General features: G+C 42.1%; 1 protein-coding gene across 2 annotated transcripts in view; it reads right to left on the minus strand.

The window, feature by feature from the left end:
* Positions 1–24,673, minus strand: part of M1AP (meiosis 1 associated protein) — a 58,605-nt gene that overhangs the window by 4,468 nt on the left and 29,464 nt on the right. For both annotated transcript variants that reach the window (XM_008147399.3, XM_054728130.1), the window contains exons 4-6: positions 23,120–23,293; positions 19,614–19,776; positions 18,226–18,367 (exon numbers count right to left, since the gene is read on the minus strand). In XM_008147399.3, coding sequence (XP_008145621.3) covers positions 18,226–18,367; positions 19,614–19,776; positions 23,120–23,293 — 479 coding nt within the window. The remainder of the gene's footprint in view (positions 1–18,225; positions 18,368–19,613; positions 19,777–23,119; positions 23,294–24,673) is intronic.

Consider the following 24,673-nt stretch of genomic DNA (forward strand, 5'->3'; position numbering starts at 1 on the left):
TGCTAATTCTAAAGAAAGGAAAATGAGTTAGATGCTGAATTTACCAGAAAGAAGGTAAAAAGTTATCTACTTATGTTGTGTTTAGAGACTTTGCTATAGAAAGGGCCAAGGAACTTAGATTTTTAGAAAGTGGGACTGATTCTGTTTAGAACAGGTGTGGACAGGGGCACAGCTGAATGGCGTGCCATACTCCAACCTCAGCCTGACTAAAGTCATCCTCCCCTACCCTTGCCCTAACTTCTTTACTAAGGTTATGAAGGAAGGCGTGGCAGCCAATTTTTGGTTGACTGGACACTGCTTTCCTCCCTCTTTCCTTTCCCCTTCTCTCTATCCATTTTTCAGCCTTTCAGTGATTGGTCTAGGGGTAATTTGTGACCTAGATTTAAATAATGAGACATAGAAGTTGCAGGGTAATATTCTAGAAAAGTTTTGTAATATGCTGGCAAGCTTTTTGTCTCTGTACCTACCTCTTCTTTTCCCCTAGGACAGGACTTAGTCTTAAGTTGCAATAGCCATCTTGTGACCATGAGACAATTGGTATAAGGATGAAGTACACCTGCTATGGTTGCTGCAGTGGAAAAATGGAAAGAGCCTGGGTCTTTGACGGTATCATTGATCAATTGTACTAACTCGTAATTGTCTGCCCCCACACTTCTTGTTAATGAGAAAAATAAACTCTTAATTACTCAAGTTAGACTTAGATTGGTTTTCTGTTAGTTGCAGCCAAATTGATCCTTTATAGATACCAAAAGGAAAGAAGAGGATGTGGTTATTCACTTCTGATATCTGGGAAAACAGGAATAGAAGGGACAATTTTAGGGCCTTCCCCTCCTTCTGGTGTGAGAAAATAAGCAAATAATCTCAAATTAACCTAATTTCCTAATTCCCCAAAGGGCCAGTGGGAATCCTATATAATAAAGAGGTAATATGCAAATTGACCCTCACATCCTCGCATCATCATAAGATGGCCGCCCCCATGTCATCACAAGATTGCCACCACAAGATGGCCACCCCCACATCATCACAAGATGGCTGCCCCCACATTGTCACAAGATGGCCACCCCCACATTGTCACAAGATGGCCACCACAAGATGGTTGCCCCATGTCATCACAAGATGGCCGGCAGGGGAGGGCAGTTGGGGGGGGGGGACTAGGCCTGCAGGGGAGGGCAGTTGGGGGCAATCAGGCCAGCTAAAAAGCAGTTAGGTGTCAATCAGGCCAGCAGGGGAACAGTTAGGGGGTGATCAGGCTGGCAGGCAGAAGTGGTTAGGGGCAATCAGGCAGGCAGACAGGCGAGTGGTTAGGAGCCAGCAGTCCCGGATTGTGAGAGGGATGTCTGACTGCCGGTTTAGGCCTGATCTCTGTGGTGATCAGGCCTAAACCAGCAGTCAGACATCCCTTGAGGGGTCCCAGATTGGAGAGGGTGCAGGCTGGGCTGAGGGACAACACCCCCCCCCCCCCCCGTGCACAAATTTTGTGCACCGGGCCTCTAGTTTATTATAGCAGGTAAAAGCTCTAATTCACCTAACCAGAGCTCCCTTGGTCTGCCAATAGTATGATGGTCTGGGACCAAATTCAGTGATTAAAGAAGCACCGACTGACCAATTCCTGAGTAGGAGTGTTTCTGAAGCAGCCACTGAGAGTATGGAAGAGCAAGAGCACTCATTTTGCTTTGCTTGTGGGCAGAGACACATTTCCTTGTCCTCATGCATCCCGGAAGAGAAATCAGAGCTAGTTATGGAAAAGCCGTGCATACCTGGGATTTTTTGGAATCTGGAAGGGCATCAGGAGGAAATTAGGTTAATTTGAGATTATTTGCTTATTTTCTCACACCAGAAGGAGGGGAAGGAAATGAAGCTGCAATATCCACGACTCTGCTACTCTCATAGTGGCTTCCAAAAAGGAGACCAGGGGAGATAGTAAAAGACATTGCAACCCCCAAACAGCAGGTTATACATTATTCTCAAGTGAGCATGGAACATTTCCAGGCTAGACCATATGATAGGCCATAAGTCAAGGTACAATAAATTTAAAAATATTAAAATCATCAAAAGTCTCTTCTCTAACCACAGTGGAATGCAATTAGAAATCAATAACAATAACTTTTTTGGGGGAAATTCATGAATATATGAAAATTATATAACATATTCCTAAATAATCAATGGTTCACAGAAAAAATCACCAGGGAAATTAGAAAATACCAAAACTTATGAAATACAGTTAATGCAGTGCTTACAGAGAAATTTATAGCTGAAAACCCCTGAAAAACCCACTGATCTCAAATCAATAACCTAACCTTTCACCCTAAGAAATGAGAAAAAGGAGACAAAACTAAAGCAAGCAGAAGGAAGAAACAACAACAACAACAACAACAACAACAACAAAATACTAGAGCAGAAAGAAACAAAATAAAAGAATAGAAAAATAATAGCAAAAATCAATGGAAATAAGAGCTTGTTCTTTGAAAAATTGACAAATATTTAGCTAGACTAGTCAAGGAGAAAAGAGAAAATACCCAAGTTACCAAAATAAAAAATAAAAGAAGGACATCATTACTGACCTTACAGAAATTGGAAAGATTATAAGAAAATATTATAAATAACTGTATGCCCAAAAAATATATATAACTTCCTAGAAAGATACAAACTACTGAGACTTACTCAAGAAGAAATACAAAATCTGAATAAATCTGTGTCATGGGTCTCCAAGACCACTCCCAGGTTCCGTAATTCACTAAGAGAACTCACAGGATTCAGTATTTAGTCATACTCATGGCTATGACTTATTACAGCAAAAAGATACAAAGCAAAATCAGCAAAGGAAAAGGCTCATGGGGTGAAGTTCAGAGGAAGCCAGGTACAAGCTTCCAAGAGTCCTCTACCTATAAAGTGACACAGAATGCACCTTTTTCCTCCAGCACTGTACTGTGACAACATGTGTAAAATGTTGTCCACCAGGAGAAGTCGTTAGACATTTAGTGTCCAACATTTTTTGTTTTGTTAATTCTCACATGAGGATATTTTTTCCATTGCTTTTCAGAGAGAGTGGAAGGGAGGGAGGGAGAAGAGAGAGAGAGAAACATTGATGTGAGAGAGACATATAGACTGGTTGCCTACCGCATATGCCTCGAGTGGAGATGGGAATTGAACCCACATCCTGGGTACATGCTCTTGACTGGGGATTGAACCTGTGACTCTCTGGTGCATGGGCTGACACTCTAACCACTTAGCAACACTGGCCATGACAGTGTGTTGTCCAACATTTTTATTGGGGATTGGTCACATAAATACTCTGTACCTAGCACATATGAAAATTCTAGACTCCTAGAAGAAAAGCAGATGTTTAGCATAAACCATATATTTTTTGCACAGTTTAGGCACAGGGTGCCACTCTTATTATTTAGGGAATGGTGGGAATGCTCCCTAAGTCCAAGTTTCCAGATGCCATCCAAGAGTCAATCTTGCAAGTAGGACTATCTAACGATAGGAGTCTTAGGCCTGCTATATTAACTTTTTTTGGTACAACCTAACACAGGTAAAGATAAAGAATTAGTAATTAGTAAAAGCCAAGGCCTTAGATAGTTTCACTGGTAATTGTACCAAACCTTTAAGAAAATAATATTAATTCTTCACAAATTCTTCCAAAAAATAAAGATGAAGGAACACTTCCCAAATCATTCTATGAGTCCAATATTACCCTGATACTAAAACCAGACAAAGACATCACAAGAAAAGAAAATGACAGACAAATATCCCTTATGAATATAGATGCAAAAATCCTCAACAACATCCTAGCCAACCAAATGCAGCAACATATAAAAGGATTATACACCACAACGGAATGGGATTTATCCTAGGGATGCAAAGTTGGTTTAACATAAAAAAAAAAAAATCAAACAATGTAATACACCATGTTAATAGGACAAAGGATAAAACCTACATAATCATCTCAATAGATGCAGAAAAAGCATTTGATAAAATCCAAAACCCTTTCACAATAAAAACATTCAACAAACTAGGATTAGAATGGAACTGCCTCAAGTTGTAAAAACCCACAGCTAATATCAGAGGCGGTGATGAAAGACTGGATGCTTTGCCCTTAAGATCAGGAACAAGACAAAGATGTCTGCTCTTGCCATTTCTATTCAACAATGTACTGGAGGTGTATTGAAGACCAAAGGGCCATTTCCCATATTTTCTGGACTGTTAGCCCCCGGGGATTCTGAGGGAGTGGGAGAGACACTCAGAGAGATATTGAGTGTGTCAATATCCTGGCACTTGGGGACTAATATTTTATAAATTTCATTTAGGAAAATACAGCAATGTGACATTTCTCAAATCAGAGAGCTAAGATAAAAATTTACACCACTTATCAGCGCTGTGAAGCTCCAGAGAGATGTGGCAACAGGTTCATGGTTGGGGAAGGGACAAAAAAGAATAAGCGGGACCAGGAATTCTCAGGATCTACTCAAGAAGGCAAATAATCCCCTCCACCAATATTTACAGGGTAAAATAAGGTTGTTGTTAGAGTAATAAATTTGACAGTAAAATAGTAGTCAAGTTTTCAGGCAAATTTAAATTGGCAAATTTAAATAGTAGTCAAGTTTTCAGGCAAAAATCCTCAACAACATCCTAGATGCAACAACATCCTTGCATCTAGAATGTTGTTGAGGATTTTTGCATCTATAGTTGAAACAAGCGAATATTCTAGAAAAATTAATTGTACTGGACAAAACGGTGTTCCTAAAGTGTTAACTAAAATTTTTATTGGTACTTCATCTCATGATAAAATTGTGCACCATGTAATGAACCTAAAACAGTAATACTATAGTGCAAAAAATTAAAATTTAAAAGCCATCAAGACTACATTACAAAATTTTCAAAAGCCTCCTAACATTTAAATCAAAAAAGGAGGGGATAGTAGAGGAATATCATGTAAGGAAAAATATCCTGTAAGTAAATTACATCTAGAAAATTTGTACTTTAGAAAATTAATTGTAAGGCTAAAAGCAAGACACCCATGAAAAACACACAAGGTGACAAAACAAGCCAGAGGAAAATCATTTGGGCAAAAAATGAAATAGGATCCCAAGTCAAATTTATAGAAATATTCCTTTATTAACTTTTGGATCCCAAGTCAAATTTATAGAAAATATTCCTTTATTAACTTTTGGTCGAGAATATGTTTGTATATTTTCAGAAAACAACTCCGAGACCATGTGGATTCCAGCAACAGAGAGGAATTGACAGGACTACTCCAGCCATGAAGACAGAAGAGAAGCAGTCCAGAGATGGAAGACGCTGATGTGGCCTTCCCATACTAGCAGTTAGCAGCTGTGCGTCACTGCAGGTTGCCCAGGACCAAACCAGAGAGAGTCGGACCTGCATTACCACCATTTGTCCACCATCCAGAACTGAAATGTCATTGCTGACATGTACACATAAGGAACTGTTGGACATTGAAATTGGGTCTCAAAAGAACTGTTGGCCCAAAAAGAAACTCACTACAGACTGATTCATTTGCCTGTCACCATAACCATTATTGCTTGTCTCATTTTCTGTTCTTATAAATGTATTTCTAATAGCACATGATCTCACTCATCTAGGGGAAATAATGAACAACATAGACTGATGAACAAGAACAGACCCAGAAACAAGGAGGCATGGATGAGACTGTCGGGCCTCAGAGGGAGGGTAGGGAAGGGTGGGGGTAAAGGGGAGAGATCAACCAAAGGACTTGTGTGTAAGCATATGAGCCTAACCAGTGGTTAAGGACAACAGGGGGGTGGGGGCATGTGTGGGGAGGGGTGTGGGATGGGAATGGGGGGATGAGGACAAATATGTGATACCTTAATCAATAAAGAAATTAAAAAAAAAAGAATAAGTGGGGGCTGGCTGTAGATGGGATGGGGGAGTACAGGAAAGGCTTCGTAGTGAAGGTATATGAGCAAAATCTGGAAAAAAATAAGTAGTTATTTGTCAGGTGGACAGAGGCAAGGGGAAGGAGCAGCATGAAAAAAAGATGAAGGTGCAAACAGTTTAGCATATTTGAGGGAACCCACTGACCCTAGTTAGCCTGCTCTCCTGGCACATCTGTTTCCATGCACATGCTATACTTTAAACTCATTCTGATAGTTTTTTTCCCTCCCCCCAAAATGGCTTCTGACCTGCCATCACCCCACTCTCAGCTTAGTTTCTTGCTCTTGACTCTTTGCCTAATATAACCAAGGACTTTCCATTTCCCCACCCATTTACAGCCCAACCAGGTCATTGCCTGTGTACTTAGACTCCTGCTGGACACATCCTGGCTTGAATTCTGTCACTTCTGTGGCCAATTAGGGCAGACATGGCCAGTAAAACTCTGGAATGCATCTCCAGAGACGCCGACATTTTAAGTAGGAAACTGAAAGACCTAGGTGGTATTTTCATTTCTCTTTCTAGTTCACACAGACATGACTTTGTAAGAGAAATGAGGATGTGGAAAATGAGTCACTAACTACATAACTGGGACTACATAGTAGGATTTGGTAGCTGAAATTATGTTTTCCTGGTGATGGGTAGATTCATCTTATAAATACTTGGGAAAAATTAATTATATATATAAAATTAATTATATGTGGAATATGGTAGGGAATATATACTAATCCCTACCACATTCCACAAAGCATTTATGCCAGTTTAGAAAAGTAAAATAAACAAATAAGGGGGTTGGGCAAAGGAAAAATAAGGGTAGGGCAATAACAGAGCCAAGATTAGATAAGCTCACAGAAATGCAAGCCACCCACTTTTACTAGAAGGGAGCCTAACAGCTTTTCCTGATATAAATAAAGCCTGGGAGAAGCTATTCTGTGGATTCTTATTGAGTAGTGAATGTGTTTCAGAGGACTGAATTTCCACATGGTTATAGAGTGGTTAAGTGTTTGGGTCCTGGAGTCAACCTTTCTGCTCTACCATTTACTAATGGTATAATCTTGGGAAAATACTTAGCCTCTCTGGGCCTCAATTTCTCATCTGTGAAACAGGGATAATAATTGCTACTTTATAGTTTGGTTATGGATATAATATAAATTAATATTTGTGAAATGTTTAGAACTGTTTCAGGTGGGTTTGAGCCCCAGCCAGGAAGCATATGGTAGGCAACCAATTGATGTTTCTTTCTCTCTTCCTCTCCTTTGAAAATCAATAAAAAACACACATATCCTCAAATTAAAAAATACATTTAATAATTATTAGATAATGTTTTAAAAATGTTTAGTTTAAAAATAATTTAATAATTCTTAGCTATCCTATCTAATAATAGACAAATATGCAAATTGACCATACCTCCGACACACCCACAAGCCATGCCCACAAGCCACGCCCACCATCCAATCAGAGCAAGTATGCAAATTAATCCAAACCAAGATGGCTACAGCCACAGAGAGCAAGGTTTCCTAGGTAACAGAGGAAGCCAAGCTTTCCGCCTGCCCTTGCCAGGCCTAAGCCTCCACTCAAGCTACAAAGTTTCAATTATAGAAGGTAAACAAATTCAAACAGAAATGGTGGCAGAATGGAGCTTGAGAGAGCAAGCCAGGGTTGCCCCCAGCAACAGGGGAAGCAAAGCTTTCCGCACACCCTGGCCAGGCCCACCCGCTTAAGGCAACAAAGTTTCAATTATAACCCCAACAGAAATGGCTGCCGGCCTCGGAGGGAGCCCCAGGCTTGGCTCTGCTCCAGGCTACAAAGTTTCAATTGTAGAAGGAAAATAAATTCCAGATACCAGGGCCTCTGCTTGGGTTGCCAGGGGGTGTGGTCGGCCTGCAAACCACCAAGGCCCCTTGCTCAGGCTGCCCCACACCCCAAGGGAACTCCCACCTGATCTGGGATGCCCTTCAGGGCAAACCAGCTGGCCCCCTCCCCTGCACCAGGCCTCTATCCTATCTAATAAAAGAGTAATATGCAGATTGCTCATCACTGCAACACACAATATAGCTGCCCCCATGTGGTCAAAGATCCTGCCCCCATGTGGACACAAGATGGCCACCACAAGATGGCCAGCAGGAGAGGGCAGTTGGGAGGCACCCGGCCTGCAAGGGAGGGCAGTTGAGAAGGACCCCTGCAAGGGAGGGCAGTTGAGAGAGACCAGGCCTGCAAAGGAGGGCAGTTGGAGGTGATCAACCCTGCAGGAGAGGGCAGTTAGGGGTGACCAGGCCAGCAGAGGAGGGAAGTTGGGGGCAAACAGGCTGGCAGCAGAGTGGTTAGGGGGTGATCAGGCTGGCAGGCAGAAACGGTTAGGGGCAATCAGGAAGGCAGGCAGGCAAGCAGTTGGGAGCCAGCAGTCCTGGATTGTGAGAGGGATGTCCGACTGCCCGTTTAGGCCCGATCAATCGGGCCTAAACGGGCAGTCGGACATCCCTCAAGGGGTCCCATATTGGAGAGGGTACAGGCTGGGCTGAGGGACAACCCCCCTCCGTGCATGAATTTCGTGCACCGGGCCTCTAGTAGATCTATAAATTTTAAAGAATGAAGTCAAAACATATAGCTCCTGCCCTGGCCAGTTTTCTCAGTGGTTAGAGCATTGGCCTGCAGACCGAAGGGTGCTGGGTATGATTCCTATTCCAGGGCACATATCTAGGTTACAAGTTCCCCAGTCCCGGTAGGGGTGAGTGCGGGAGGCAACCAATCGATGTGTCTCTCTCTTTTTTTTTAATTTTTTTATTGAGTTTTTACAGAGAGGAAGAGAGAGGGATAGAGAGTTAGAAACATCGATGATAGAGAAACACTGATCAGCTGCCTCTTGCACAACCCCTACTGGGGATGTGCCCGCAACCAATGTACATGCCCTTGACAGGAATCGAACCTGGGACCTTTCAGTCTGCAGGCTGATGCTCTATCCACTGAGCCAAACCGGTTTTGGCTCGATGTGTCTCTTTCATGTCGATGTTTCTCTCTCTCCCCGCCCCCCACTCCCTCCTACTCTCTCTAGAAATCAATGGAAAAAATATCCTGAGCCCAGCCGGCATGCCTCAGTCATTGAGTGTATACCTATGAACCAGGAGGTCCTGGTTCGATTTCTAGTCAGGACATATGCCTGGGTTGTGGGTTCGATCCCCAGAATCCCCACTGTGGGGCATGCAGGAGGCAGCCGATCAATGATTCTCTCTCATCATTGATGTTTCTATCTCTTTCTCCCTCTCCCTTCATCTATGAAACCAGTAAAAAAAAAAAAAAAAAAAAAAAATATATATATATATATACACACACACACACACACACACACACACACACACACTGAGTGGTCATATTATTATGATATCTGAACGCATAATAATCTGGCCACTCAGTGTATATCTTATAAAATAAAAGGCTAATATGCAAATTGTCCCCTCGACCAGGAGTTCGACCAGCAGGCAGGCTGGCCAACTGCCCATGTCCCCTCCCCCTGGCCAGGCTGGCCGGACCCCACCCATGCACGAATTCATGCACCTGGCCTCTAATATATATATACTGAATGGCCAGATTATTTTTTATTTATTTTTATTTTTAAAATATATATTTTATTGATATTTTACAGAGAGGAAGAGAGAGGGATAGAGAGTTAGAAACATCGATCAGCTGCCTCCTGCACACCCCCTACTGGGGATGTGCCCACAACCAAAGTACATGCCTTGACCGGAATCGAACCTGGGACCTTTCAGTCCACAGGCCTACACTCTATCCACTGAGCCAAACCAGTTAGGGTCTGAGTGGCCAGATTATTATGCATTCAGAGATCATAATAATCGGGCCACTCAGTGTGTGTGTGTGTGTGTGTGTGTGTGTGTGTGTGTGTGTATAAAATATCCTCAGGTGAGGATTAAAAAACAAAACAAAACAAGAAAATTCACATAGCGCCCAGCTGGCCTGGCTGAGTGGTTGAGCATCAACCTATGAACCAGGAGGTCATGGTTCAATTATTGGAACTGCTTTCACCAGGGCATATGCCCAGGTTGTGAGCTTGATCCCCAGTGTGGAGCATGTAGGAGGCAGCCAATCAATGATTCTCTATCATCATTGATGTTTCTATCTCTCTCTCCCACTCCCTTCCTTTCTGAAATCAATACAAATGTATTTTTAAAAAACCCACATAGCTTTGTTGTGGTCTGGGGTGAAATTTATGGGAATGGTGGATGGCACATATCTTTCAGAAAGGGCTGGGAGATGGATATATCAAGAACCTTGCCTATCTGATTGAAGGGATATTCTGAGGAAAAGGAAGTAAAATACTAAAATAAAACAAAATAATCTAGGAGGAGGACAGAAAGATACAACTCCACCCAATTGTCAAGTAAAAAATAAGTGAGGGAATGGAATAACACTTAAGGCTGCCGTTGACTAAGGTTTTAGAGTATGTATAAAATGTAATTTGAAAAGCTACACAGCTTTTACAGTTGAGGCCTGGTGGCTGGCAGTAATAACAGAATTAGATTATGCCGGTGTGGACTTTGTTCAGAAGAACTGCTCAGAAAGGAGGAACAGACACCATTGAATGAACTGAGCTGTGCTTATAATTGTAAGGAAACCCAGGGAGCTGACAATGAGAACACAATAGGGTGCCAGCTGTTTGGGAGTAAACCAGAAAATGTATTATGGGGTGTCCAGCCAGAGAAGGGGTGAAGACAGGGAACAAATGAGGATTTAATAAGCAGATGCATTTGAGTGGGTCGAAATGGCCAGAGGCAGACTGGTTCTCCTGCCCAGAACAATTAGGAAAGCTGGATAATACACAGAGGCTGTTGGTTTGAAAGCAGTGAGGAGGTGCTGTGACAATGAAAATGAGAGGCGGCTAAGTCTCTGGAGAGGAAAGAATCCAGAGAGATGAGGGAATTATTGGAACTGCTTTTACCATGAGGGCATATGTTGGTTCTGAGTTGGAGAGGATCAGGGTGGGGGCTGAGAATCTAGGATTTGCACCTGCTGAAGCACCTGCAAGGGAACAGAGAAACCAGCAGATCTTTTGGTAGAGACTTGACAGGGGTAGGGTAGCTGATAAAGCCAGTTTTTCACTCAGCACATGTGCCAAATCCTGGGGCTGCACCTAAGGAGAAAGCCTCTAGATGTAGAACATTGCAGCAGCCAAGGGGAGGGGACACACTCACTATACACCAGGTTGTTTTTTTTTAAAAAATATATTTTATTGATTTTTTACAGAGAGGAAGAGAGAGGGATAGAGAGTTAGAAACATCGATGATAGAGAGACATCGATCAGCTGCCTCCTGCACAACCCCCACTGGGGACGTGCCCGCAACGAAGGTACATGCCCTTGACCGGAATCGAACCCGGGACCCTTTAGTCCGCAGGCCGACGCTCTATCCACTGAGCCAAACCGGTTTCGGCTACACCAGGTTTTCAGAGGAAAATCCTGGAGGGCTAGGGGCAAACGTGGAGCCATAGCAGGACTGCAGCCCAGCCTTGACTCAGCAGAACTGAGGAGAAGGAGATGATCTGCCACCACGCTATCTGCTTAGTGCAGGGCAGGATGGGCCCTCTCTAGAGGAAGCCAACACCAGCTGGAGCCTCTACAATTTTTTACACGCAATGAGCATGTTTCATTGTAATATTATTAGGTGCACCTAAATTCAAGACCACATGTCTGAAAACCACAAGAAAAAAGGGACAATAGAAAAAAAAGCCACAGGTGATCCAGGTATTGGAATTAGTGGATAAGAACCTTAAAATAGCTATGATTAATTAGTGTGTTTAAGACTATAGGTGAAAATATGGAGAATTTCTACAGAAAATTAGAATAATAAAGGAACAAATGGAAATCATAGGGCTACTAACCAACCATGATGTGCAAATTGTATGCCAGATATATGCTACGTGCTTTACACACCCATCATTACTTACTCATCTTAAAAACTATACGAGGTATATTTTTATTGTCTCTATTTCACATTTGACAGGGACAAGAGTTAATAATGTGTATCTGTCATGCACCTTCCCCCCTTTTTTCCTTCTCTAGCATCTCACTTCTACTAAAAAAAGAAGCATTGTGGGTTCTATTCCTGGATATTTTATTTTTTAAAAATATATTTTATTGATTTTTTACAGAGAGGAAGGGAGAGGGCTAGAGAGTTAGAAACATCGATGGGAGAGAAACATTGATCAGCTGCCTCCTGCACACCTCCTACTGGGGATGTGCCTGCAACCAAGGTTCATGCCCTTGACCGGAATTGAACCTGGGACCCTTCAGTCCGCAGGCCCACGCTCTATCCACTGAGCCAAACAAGTTAGAGCTATTCCTGGATATTTTAAATAGGAAGAGAGAGACAGGATCTGAGAGGGAGGGGACGATGTCAGAGAGGCTGTCGATCTACAGAATGTATATGAGAGAGAGAGAGAGAGAGAGAGAGAGAGAGAGAGAGAGAGAGAGAGAGAGAGAGAGAGAGAAAGAGGAAGATGATACAGGAACAGGGAGTTGGGATGTAGACAGTGTTTTCATGTTTGTTTATTTATTGTGTGTGTGTATGTGTGTGTGTGTGAAAGGGTCTTGGAAAAAATAAACAGGTTAGATATAATAGCGGGACAGAGCAAGAAAATTTGAGAAATGTCATTGTAGATTATGCACTATTTTTTTGGGGGTGTTCTTTGAAAGCACAAATAAATTAATTAAAAAATACCTTTTGGCCTCTGGAGAGTGCTTCTTTATCTACCACTTATGCAGAGACGAAACCACATAGGGCCACTAGATTTGTTAGGGTTACGAATAGATGAATACACTGATGCTTAGAGAGGGTAAGTATGTTGCCTAAGTTCACACAGTGGGGAAATACTGAAGCTGTCATTAGGGCCATCTGACTCTAAAGTCCATGCTCTTCATGGACAACACAAATTATATTTTACCTCAACAGATTAGAAACTGCCTTGCCTTGACCCTCCCACCCCCCCAAAAAAAATAGAGGTAACAATTTCTACTCTGAACCTAAATTTGACTAAGGTTGAAAAATTAGTTGGTGAAAGAGAGAAGTGGTAGAAATGTCAGGGAAAGGCAATCATGTTATCCTGGAGTCTGGGTAGTCAAATTTATCTCCCAGATTTTAATCCATATCTTGCAGGGTCATATATTTAAAATGGATTGAAATATACTTTTCTCTAAAAATAGATAGAGCACACAAAGGTCTAATGATAAACATAGGGATCAAGAAAGGCTTCAGTGCAGAGGACCATTTGAGCTGAGTTTTCCAGGATGGGATAGGATTTGAATATACGGAGACAGAAGGGGCAACATGAGCAGAGGTTGGAAGGGGGGTAATTTAAAGTCTGTACATTCATTTGGTTGCTCTGTATAGTACATGAAGGGAATAATGGGAGACAAGACTGGAGTGTGAATACTTGGTTAAGGACTATGGACTTTAAAATATAGTGAACACTCACAAAATATCTTTGAGTTGAAAAGGCAGGATCAGTGCTGTGTTTCAAGAAGATCCATCTGGTGGCAGCATGTAATATGGATTGGGAAGGGAAAATGTGCAAGGCATTTAGACAAGTTAAGATATTTTTCCAACATTAAAGGAAGGAGGTAAATAGGGACTGAACTAGGATAGTGATAAATAGAACAGAGAGGAGAAGGTAGATGCAATACCGATAGATACTATGGGATAGAATAGACAAGGCTGAAGTCCCTGAGTACTGGCACCATGGGAAAACATGTGATAGTCAAGAGAATGCTTCAAGAAGATTCATCTGGTTCAATGAGCTGGGCAAATTAGAAGAAGGAGAGATTGGAGCTAAGGAAGCTAGTTAGGAGTTTACTGATGTCTTGGTTCGAACAAGCAGTGGGAAAAGGAAGGACAGTTACAATTCATGTTATGAGAAGAAAACTGATACGACTTAGTGACAAAGCGGGTGTGAAGGGTGAGAAGGCTGGAAGTGACTGAAGTTTCAAGCCTGAGTGAGTAGCTATTAAAAGAAAGACAGAAGTTAGAATGAGAAGTTCGCTGGAGGGGAAACATCACAGTGAGAAAGAGAAGGCAAGAATGTTTGTTACATGGTGAGCTGACAACATCAGAGTTTAAAAGAACATATGAAAAAGGTGTAAGAAAGAATGCAAAACTAAGGATTGAGTTAAAGAAGTGCTAAAAACTTGTACAAATAGAACCAGGAAAGTTAATAGTCTTGTCACATAGTAGTAGGCACTCAAAAAAAATTTTGTTGTTGAGTGAATGAGCTGAGGCTTGTGGAAAATTCTTCTCTCTATAACACACTGACCTTCAGGCTTTTTGTTGCTTGGAGATGTCATGTGAAAAGCAAGAAGGAAGAGCCATTCAAATGCTACTTTGCTTCTCTCTTTTCCAGAAAAAGAGTGATCTTTAATCTGGATGAGGTGAAGCAAACATAGAGTAGAGGGAACAACAGTAGTGTAAGATGGGAGAGGAGCTGGACAAGTACCCAGTCCCTTTAATTCAGGCGTCCTCAAACTACGGCCCGTGGGCCACATGCGGGTGTTTTTGCCGTTTTGTTTTTTTTACTTCAAAATAAGATATGTGCAGTGTGCATAGGAATTTGTTCATAGGGTTTTTTTTAAACTATAGTCTGGCCCTCCAACGGTCTGAGGGACAGTGAACTGGCCCCCTGTTTAAAAAGTTTGAGGACCCCTGCTTTAATTCATGTCCAGTGACGCACAGAAGCATGGGGGTGTTCAGTGAAGCGAGAATTAGCCTCAGTGCTGTAGTCTATTTATCTGGCTACATCCTGAGTAGGAGTAGGAATTTAGCAAGAAGTAAAAAGCATTGGCTTTGCAACCCACAGAACTAGATTCAAATTCTGAGGTAGCCACTTGGTAGCTGTGTGAACTTTGGTAAGTCATTTGATCTCTTCAGATGTCAGTCTTCTCCATTTGTGAAAACAAGATGAACAATCCTTATTCTCACAGAGTTGCCGTGAAGATTAAATGAGGTAAAGCATGCAGAACCTGGGTTAAGTGACAGGCACTTAGTAAGATGAACATTCTGGTACACATATCTTTGCTCCTTTTCTGATTGTTTTCTTGGGCCCAGCAATGGCATTAAAGTGTGGAAGGGTACCACTCTCCAGAACATGTATACTCCCTCTAGCTGAGTATTAAAATGTATTTTGTTTTGAGCCTCTAACAGCCAAACAAGAGTAAAACTAGATTGGTTAGAAAATTGAAAGCCAAGCTGGGAGTTCTAGTCACAGAGCTCCCCCGAAACAGGGCCCAGATATTGTTGGGTGCAGCATTATAAATTTACTTGAGCTTTTCTATGAATCTGTTACCAAGGGTTAAGATGCTGAATTGTAGTAGGGAGGAGACAAGACATACTTGGGAGAGAGGCAAGACCAAATCTGGTGGCTAGAGGGGATTCGCAGACCAGCACCACCTGGTTCATCCCATCTAGCGGGGAAAACTTCCTGTTCTAGAGCCACCACCAAGAACTCCATACAAAAAAAGAAAGAAAAACATTCATGATACAAAAGGAAGAACTAAGAAATGAAAAATGAACTAGAAGGATTCACAGCAAACTCATGGTTGGTAATTGCCAGGGATTAGGCAGAGGTGGGAAAGTACCTCTGACATTGGGGATCAAAGGTACTTCAAATATTGGGGAAATTTTTATTACATACATAGAAATACATATAAAGGCTAAAAGCAGATATGTCAACATGCTAACAACTCTCAATTCTTGGAGCTTAGAAAATTTTGTACTTTATTCTTATTTGTATTTTTAACTTATTTAAGATAAAAAAATGAAAATAGGAGAGATTACTGTAGGAGATGGTACATTGGTAAAGGGTTCCTGGAAAAGATGAGGTTTGAGGCAAACTATAAAAAATGCACTTTGGGCCCAGCCAGTGTGGATCAGTGGTTGAACACTAACCTATGAACCAGGAGCTCACAGTTTGATTCCCAGTCAGGGCACATGCCGGGTTGTAGGCTGGATCCCCGGCGGGGGATGTGCAGGAGGCAGCGGCAGCCGATCAGTGATTCTTTCTCATCACTGATGTTTCTATCTCTCTCTCTCCCTCTCCCTTCCTCTCTGAAATCAATTACACACACACACACACACACACACACACACACACACTTTGGATGGCCTCAGGGGATAGCCGCCACGGTCAAAGACAGAGGAGCTTTCTGTTTGGAAATAGTCCCTGTTTTTCAGAAGTCAGTTAGGGATATAAAAATTACCTATGTGAAACACCCAGATTCCAATTCACAGTAACACAGAATTGAAAGTTACTGTATTTTCCGGCGTATAAGACGACTGGGAGTATAGAAGATTTTCCTGGGTTAAAAAGTCGTCTTATACGCCAGAAAATACGGTATATCACTTATTACTAATAAAAGAGAAAGCAAAACAAAATTACTTCAGAATAAATAATTCAGAGTTTTTCATATGACAGCCTCAAAAATAAAAAAAGAGCCGATGTCTGTTTAAAATACTATCATGTACTGTAAGACTGTACTGAAGCCACTTGAGAGAAATTCCTCCCGAGTGATGCAGCATCTCCGAGGTCCTGAGGAATTGGGTGGAGTAAGTTGTAAGCCGAGCTGTTGAGCTCTAACAGTCAGAATATATCTGTTGTCTCTGCTCTGCAAAGACAGGAGATGAGTGTTCTTCAGATTGGAAACAGGAACTCAGTGGGTGGACCTAAAAGGGAGTGTGGGCTTTGAAACAGGAAAAAAAGAAGTCTGCTTCTGATAGTGAAAGAGACGCATGGCTGCGCTGTTCCGATCACGCACATCCTGCTGGGTCAAACCTCGAGTCTGTGACCACTAGCAGTAATACACGTCCTTGGGTTACCTTGGTGGCTGTTTTATTTTGCTTCGTAAGTGTTGTGTTACTGCTTCATGTATGTGGCAGTTTTGCCATTTCAGGAAATGCCATACACTCACTTGTTCAAATAAGAAACCATGCAGTTATTTGATCTTTTCATTTTCCTTGCTCCCCACATCCAATTCTTCACCAAGTTCTGACTCTTTCTTTAAAATATTTCTTTAATTAGTTTGCCTTTCTTATATTGACTTCCAATATTGGAGTTAAAACCACTGTCATCTCTTTCTCAGGCGACTGCAGTGCCTTCCTGCCTTGTTTTCTTGCTTCCATTCTTGCCTCTGCCAGTTCCAAATTTAGGCCCAAGTAATCTTTTAAAAACTTAGATGATTCATTCCTCAGGCTTTCTTTCTGTGCTTAAAGTCCCATATCCTTAATCTGGCCTACAAAGCTTTGCCTGGTTTGACCCCTAGTCACATGTCCTGCCCACCTTGTGGCTCTCTCCCTCACTCTGTTTCAGTCACAATGGTCTTTTTATTCTTGATTATTCTCTCAGCTCTTTCTAGGCTTGGGTTCTTTGCATATTCCTTTCCCAGCACCTGCAGTGCTCTTCCGACCACCCCTCACCTGGCTCATTACCATTTACCTGGCAGGTCTCAGTTTAAGTGCCACTTTCACAGAGACACTCTCTGATAGCAGATACTTCTTTTCCTTCATAAACTTTTCATAATTAAGAATATACACTGAGTGGCCAGATTATTATGATCTCTGAACGCATAATAATCTGGCCACTCAATATATACATTAGAGGCCCGGTGCATGAATTCGTGCATGGGTGGGGTCCGGCCAGCCTTGTCAGGGGGAGGGGACATGGGCGGTTGGCCGGCCTGCCTGCTGGTCGAACTCCTGGTCGAGGGGACAATTTGCATATTAGCCTTTTATTTTGTAAGATATACACTGAGTGGCCAGATTATTATGTGTTCAGATATCATAATAATCTGACCACTCAATGTATATGTTCAATTGTCTCTTCCATTAGAGAGTAAATTTCTTGAAGCCAAGAAAATGTCTATTATGTTAACCATTAAATATCTAGGGCTTAGTACAATGTCTGGCACAGACTAGGTGCTCTTCTTTTATGAACCATAATGTCCAGCACAGTGTGAGGAAGAAAATAGGTTTTAAAATATAGTTACTTATGGAAAATTCCCTGCTGCCATTTAAATGTAAAAAAATTAGGGTCTTATAAATTTAATATCATAAAACTGAATTCAGAAATTATTCTCTACAACATAAAACCAACAGAGGCAAGTCACACTTAACCCACATTTAAGAGTATTTCCATTTTTTTCCCTGTCCTCTTGAGGACTGGGACAGGTCTGGGGTCAGGGCAGGATTAAGCTAAGGGCTTTTCTATGGTTGGTACTTTAACATTCTTCCTCTTCCTCACCTGGGGGCACAAAACACTCACCAGCAGACTGTGACACAAAGCATGGAAATGCTGCTGATTTGTCTCCAGCTCATCCCAGTCCAGCTGCCAACAGCTTGTGGGTCTAAGGATGAATGGGAGTCCATACGTTACTGACTCGCAGATCCCACTGGATTTCAGAGCCCTGGGAAGAGACAATGGCAGTGAAAGTCTCCTCAGTGATTATAAGAACCTCGACCCAGACCCACTCAGATTCAGTAAGTCTAAGGCCCTATTGTGAAACCCTTTAGGTTAGGGACTGTAAATTATTCATCTATGTATGGCCAGTGCCTACAAGGTATCTGGCACATAGCACATTCTAAAAGCCTGTTAATCAATGAATGAAGCAGCCACCATGAAGGCTCCAGACACTGTTGGCTATTTCTTCTCCTGAGCTCATTCCATTCTCAGTGACATCTCTGGAGACACTCCCATAATACCTCTGCTACAGCAATCATATAACACAATATGGTTATACCATCTGCTCCCCAGTCCTGGCTCTTTTGTGGTGACAGAGGATGCATCTAAGAAGGGCATGCATTTTAAAAGGCTCCTAGCAACATCCATGGTCACAAACCTATGGACAAGCTTACTCAGATACCTGTGCATGGGCACTGTGATAGGAACTAGGAAGCAATAAAAGTGGCCTTTACCATCATTGTTAACTCCGCCTTGGACTTGGTTCCCCTGGAAGCAGGAATTCTAGTACTTAGCAGCGAATTTCAACTGGTGTGCTGCAAGAATTTTTAAGACATGAAATACCTGACTATTTAGTCAGGAGTACTGACCTCTTTTCCCTTAGATTGTCAAATAAAAAATGATAACAGCCATTTGATTCATTCACATAGCTGTCCAGTGTGAATGAATCAAAATTATATCTATTTTTTTTGTCAGATCGGCAAAAAATAATATATTTTTTAGTGTGCTGCAGAATTTTAGTAATTTATTTATGTGTGTCATGAGGTGAAAAAGGTTGAAAGTCGTTGAATTAGAGAAATGGGGCGGGGGGGTGGGGGGGGGGCAGGGGAAGATCCTACGTGCCACTTGCTCCTTGAAGGTCATATCTCTGTCCTGGTGCCTAAACACAATATGTACTCAATAAACATTTTCTGCTGATCTTGTTTTGCCCTGCATTCAGAGACTTTCTGGATTTCCAATCCTCATCCAGACCTCAGAGTGTCCTACTGAGGCACATCTCCACCATCTGCTCATTTGTCTCCATGTGCCGAGCAGCTTTGACTGCTCTTTCATGCCCATATCTGTAATTGCTGCTTTGGACCTGACTCCCGCCTGCCTGAAACTTGGGGAAGTCCTCTATCTCTGGACTTTCTAGCCATGGAACCCATAGAATCAGCATTTGCACGGGTTGGGGAGGTTCCCATGATCCATACTTGATCACCCGGAGCTTGTAATAAGAGGCCGATGACTGGGAAGCCATCTGGTAGAGTGTGCTGAAGTCTCCTTTGGGGTCATCCATTTTCAGGGAGCCATCAGCTGTGCCAGGCAGTAGGGACGGGCTGAGAAGCCGCTCTTGGAGATCACATTTCAGGCACACTACAGTAAAAAAAAAAAAAAAAAAAAAAAAGCATTGGGGAAGGATGTTTGTCACAAGTTACCTCAGGCTATGTGATAACATCTGCCACCCATTCTACCTCTATTAGTTAAGTAAGAACTGGGAGAAGGCAGGAGAGTGGAAGGCAGGAAAGAAGAGAGGTTGGTTTGGGAAGGCAGAGCAGGTCTGGAGCCGACAGTATTGCCCTACACAATAGGTAACATTTTCTGGCTCTGACATGATTTTTGCTTGTTTTACATCTGGGCTGGCTGAGCTGTGCCCCATAGTGAGAGATCTGGCTTGTGATCCAGTCTGAGAGGAACATGTGTCCTTTGGGGAGGAGGCAGCTAACACTACAGTATGCAGAGACCCTTTGGCAACTATACAAGGAAACTTTGCCTCTGCTGCTTCCCTGTGGCTAAACTTTGGCAAGATTACAGGTCAGATGAAAGCAGAGCAGAAAAGCAGAAGTCAGGCAGTCAGCTGACAGCCACTGTTCCTCTGTGGGCTCTCCTAGGGCATTGGCACCAGGGGAGGAATAAGTTCCTGAAATAGGTTTACTGTTAAATTCCCCAAAGAAACTAAAGTATGGAACCTCCTGAGCCTTGGAGCATTACTGTGGCATCAGACCACAGTTCTGAGGGGGCTTCAACTAGGTATGAGTTATTCATCACGGTATTATGCTCATCTGCATTAAGCTTCTGCTCCAGCAGGTGTATTGACAGTGTACACTGTTCTGTTGCACTAAGCTTGGATCCTTGATATTACAAAGGTTTTCAATACAATTTATACCAGGTTTGAATACTGTTAACAAAGCTATGAATATACAAATGTGGAGTCCTTGTGAGAAGGCTAGTAGTTGATGTGAGTGATTTATGAAATAACTATACTAACTGCAACATGAGGTAAAAACAAAAGTAGAAATAAGGTAGAAAAAAATAGGGTGACAGAATAGATGTCAGGGGTCCAGCTGGCCCTCCTGGGCTCAGCAATCAGACCTAGACATTAATTTTGGGTGAGGTGCCTCTGGTGTGTCCCAGAGTCCAAGAAGTCAGTAGGAGGGAGTTTGCCCAGGACTCCAGCTTCCCCTCATTCCTGCGTGCCTGTCTTCATTGTTGGGTCCCTGGGTTTTAGGGTTGGACAGGTGTGTTAATCTGGCTGAGGTTTTCAACTCTGATGGAATTAAAAATCACCCAGGGAACTTTTAAAAGATATTGACCCCTATTTCACACCAATCAAATTGGAATCTCTGGGGATGAAGCTCAGATGTTGGTATTTAAGAAAAGTTCTTCATGTGATTTTTATTGCAGCCAGTGCTGAGAACTATGGGAACAGTAGTCTTAGCAGTGTTTCAAAGCTGTTTTAGTAGGTCTTGGGCCTCAACCAAGGTGCGCTTCTCACCACACAGAACCTAGGTGCCGAGGTGGCAGACCCCAAATAGAAGGAATGTGGAAAGACACTCATCTGAAACTGATTATGCACTCTGTCCATCACAAGGAGGCCTCTGAGGGAAGCATCTATAGGTGGGGTGAAGGGCCATGGGTAGCTACAGAAGAAGGTGGTATGGGGTGGAGCCCTTAAAGGAGGAGAACCTTATAAGGAAGAGTCAAAGTGAATATCTTAGGGGCAGGCCTCAAAAGATTCTGTGGTAGGAGAGCTCAGGGTTTTGTTTTGTTTCTTTTTTTTTTTTTTTGTAATGAGCCACATATATAGAAATCCACGTGTGTGACAATGCATGAGTTTTTTAAACAATGGGTAACTACTGTCTGGTCTTTATTGTGGTTGCATAAACTCTTAGGTGGGTCATACCTAACGCTGAGTAGGTCTGCTTTCCCCAGACCTTATTCCAACTATGTCTAAGCATCTGGATGCCAGTGAAGTCCTCCCCAGCAGAAGAGGTGATGAGTCTGGATCTAAGTTCTACCATACACCATGAGGATCTGTGCGTTGCTGAAAAGCGGTTGCAGATGAAGACAAACATTCGGGCTCTGATCATGGTGCTGAAAGTCATGGAAAGAGAGAGGGCAAAGTAGAGAAGTTCTCAACGGTACCATGAGCAAATGCTGTGCAACAGTGGAAGAAAGGCTGGTTTCAAGAGTTCCTGGCCTTTGAGCCCCCTTCTCTCCTTAATAAGAAAAGTGAATCTCTAGCCTCTTTGTTTAGAATTACCCAGCACGAGGCAGGCTGAGTAGTAAGTACATGCTCCAGCTCTGGAGGTAGATAGACTTGGTATATCTTTCCCTTTGAGGCCAGGAGTCTGTACCCATTTTTTTCATTGAACTCAAACTCCCAAAGACACACCTTGGTCCTTTCCCTTTGAAGTGGGGCCTTAAGGAGTCAGCTGGTTGTGGCTGACTGTACTGATGGGCCCATTTGCAGGCCCTTGTCACCCTGGGTCCTGAGCCAATCTTCAAAGGGGATGGAGACTAGAAATGGCCGTACCCCTATCATCTATTGGGACCTGGAATGAAGTATCCCTACCAGACTGAACAATATCCAGGGCCATGTTGGCATGTTCAAAACACTGACTGATCTCTTGTTTTTCATTGCCCGAATGGGCTTTGTGAATATGGTCTTGGGCCTCTAGATATCCTTTCTGGGGCCTGCCTTAATAGTTGCTTTAGTAGTTCCCCAATATGATGTCTTCCTATCTAGAAGACCTCTATTTATATGGCTTTTGAAATTTGATTTTTTTAGAGAGGAAGGGAAATGGGGGGAGAGAGAGAGAGAGAGAGAGAGAGAGAGAGAGAGAGAGAGAGAGAGAGAGATCGTCTGCCTCTTGTACCACCTGACCCCTGACCAGGGATCGATTTCTCAATCTGGGTATGCACCCTGACCAGGAATCGAACCCGTGACCCTTTGGTACATGGGACAATGCTCAACCAACTGAACCACACCAGCCATGGCCAGAATACCTCTATGTAATATTGGTTTAGTCTTGGTTCTTTTCCTCTACTCATAGGCCCTGTTGATATTGTTGAGGTGCCAGCATGCCTTAAATTATATGAATATCTACATTATTAAAAATGAAAAACTTGAGAAATACATGATTTACTGTACTCTTATGCAGCGTAGCTGCTGTCCTGTTATTGAGATGTCTAAGTCTTTGCCTCTAAACTAGCAGTCCCTTGCTATCTGGACTTAATTACATTCAGTTTTCTAATCAGTCACTTTTTAGAAATTTTCTTGCTTTGCCTGCTTACACTGGAGAACTTCATCCAATCCTTCTCTAATCCCTAAACCTCAAGGACTCTGTATTCTGATGACTCACCAATCTAGAGTACTAATCTTAGACTGGGATAATCATAGCCTATATAGTATGTATTTTTTTTTAGGAGTGTGTACTTGGCTTATCTCTGGCTCTGGAAATGTTGCTGAAAGACTGTGAAGGAAGAAGAAGATGAATATGTTCTTGGTCTGTTCCACTGTTATGTAGCCAGGCTTTGAAGAAAACCTCCATGCTGACAACATCATTGTCTATAGTCTGAAGGTCAATGTCAGTTCCCAGGAAAGAGCTTTCTGCAGAATAAAGGGAAAGAGTAGTGAAAGTGTTTAACTCATTAATTGTAAAATTTGAAAAATATAAAATTTTAAATGCACCATTTTTTGACCCATCAATTCTACCTCTAGATATCTAGCCTATAGGCATTCTTGGATAGCACACAAAGAGACATATGCAAAGATGTTCAGCACAGCATTGTTTTTTTTTTAAAAAATATATTTTATTAATTTTTTACAGAGAGGAAGAGAGAGGGATAGAGAGTTAGAAACATCGATGATAGAGAAACATCGATCAGCTGCCTCCTGCACACCCCCTACTGGGGATGTGCCCGCAACCAAGGTACATGCCCTTGACCGGAATCGAACCTGGGACCTTTCAGTCCGCAGGCCGACGCTCTATCCACTGAGCCAAACCGGTTTCGGCACAGCATTGTTATAATAACCAGTAATCAAAAACTTAAACAGGAAGCAATTTAAATGCCCACCAATAAGGGAATATTTAAATAAATTATGGCACAATCAAACTATAGAGTATTATGCAGCTGTTAACAAACAAAGTAAAGCTAAATGTGTTGACACGGAAAGCTACGAGGTAGTAAGTGAATAAAGAAAGTTGTAGAACAGATGTACAGTATGAGCCCATTTATATAAAAATAAAACTAATGGCCTAAGTACATACATGTGTATGTAAATGTATTTTACAAAAGTCTGGAAGGCTACCATCAAACTGTTAACAGTGGACAGGAGTAGAAATGGGGCAGTTCTGAGATACATTCCTTTTTACTATTCATATTTCTATACTGCTTGAATTTTATTATAATCATGTGTTTCTTATATTTAAAATGCATTCTAGAAAAAAAAAACAACCAGTAAAGTAATATAGCAATGTAAGTTAAATAGTTAACAAGGGGGAACTTCAGCTTTATGTTGTTGTTTCATAGTGAAAATGTATTCAATTATTACTTCTTTCATAAAAAATAAAACTTAAAAGGATGAAAACAACAACAACAAAAAGATGAACTCCCGGGCCCTACCTTCTGACACAGATTATACAAGTTTGTCATTGGTGTACTGTATCTCACAAGTGTGATTAGCAGCCCAGAAGACGGAGATAGTGGAGTATGATTTGACGCCAAATATGAATGAATGGAACCAGGTGGTGGGTGAGGAGGCTCCATTCATTCATATTTGGCGTCAAATCATACTCCATGCTAGTCTACTTCCTGCTTCAGGCAACACTAGCTCAGGAACTGGGATCTGGGTCTGCAGGTAAAGGTTGTCAGTAAAAGTCAAATATAAGGTGATAGAGGAAATGAGGCAGGAGCTGGAAAGAACCTTTTTTTTTTTTTTCTTTCCTGACCATGAGGGGCTCTCTGAAATACTTTTACAAAGAGCCTA

This window comes from Eptesicus fuscus, chromosome 16 (assembly GCF_027574615.1).
Source record: "Eptesicus fuscus isolate TK198812 chromosome 16, DD_ASM_mEF_20220401, whole genome shotgun sequence".
Lineage (NCBI taxonomy): Eukaryota > Metazoa > Chordata > Mammalia > Chiroptera > Vespertilionidae > Eptesicus > Eptesicus fuscus.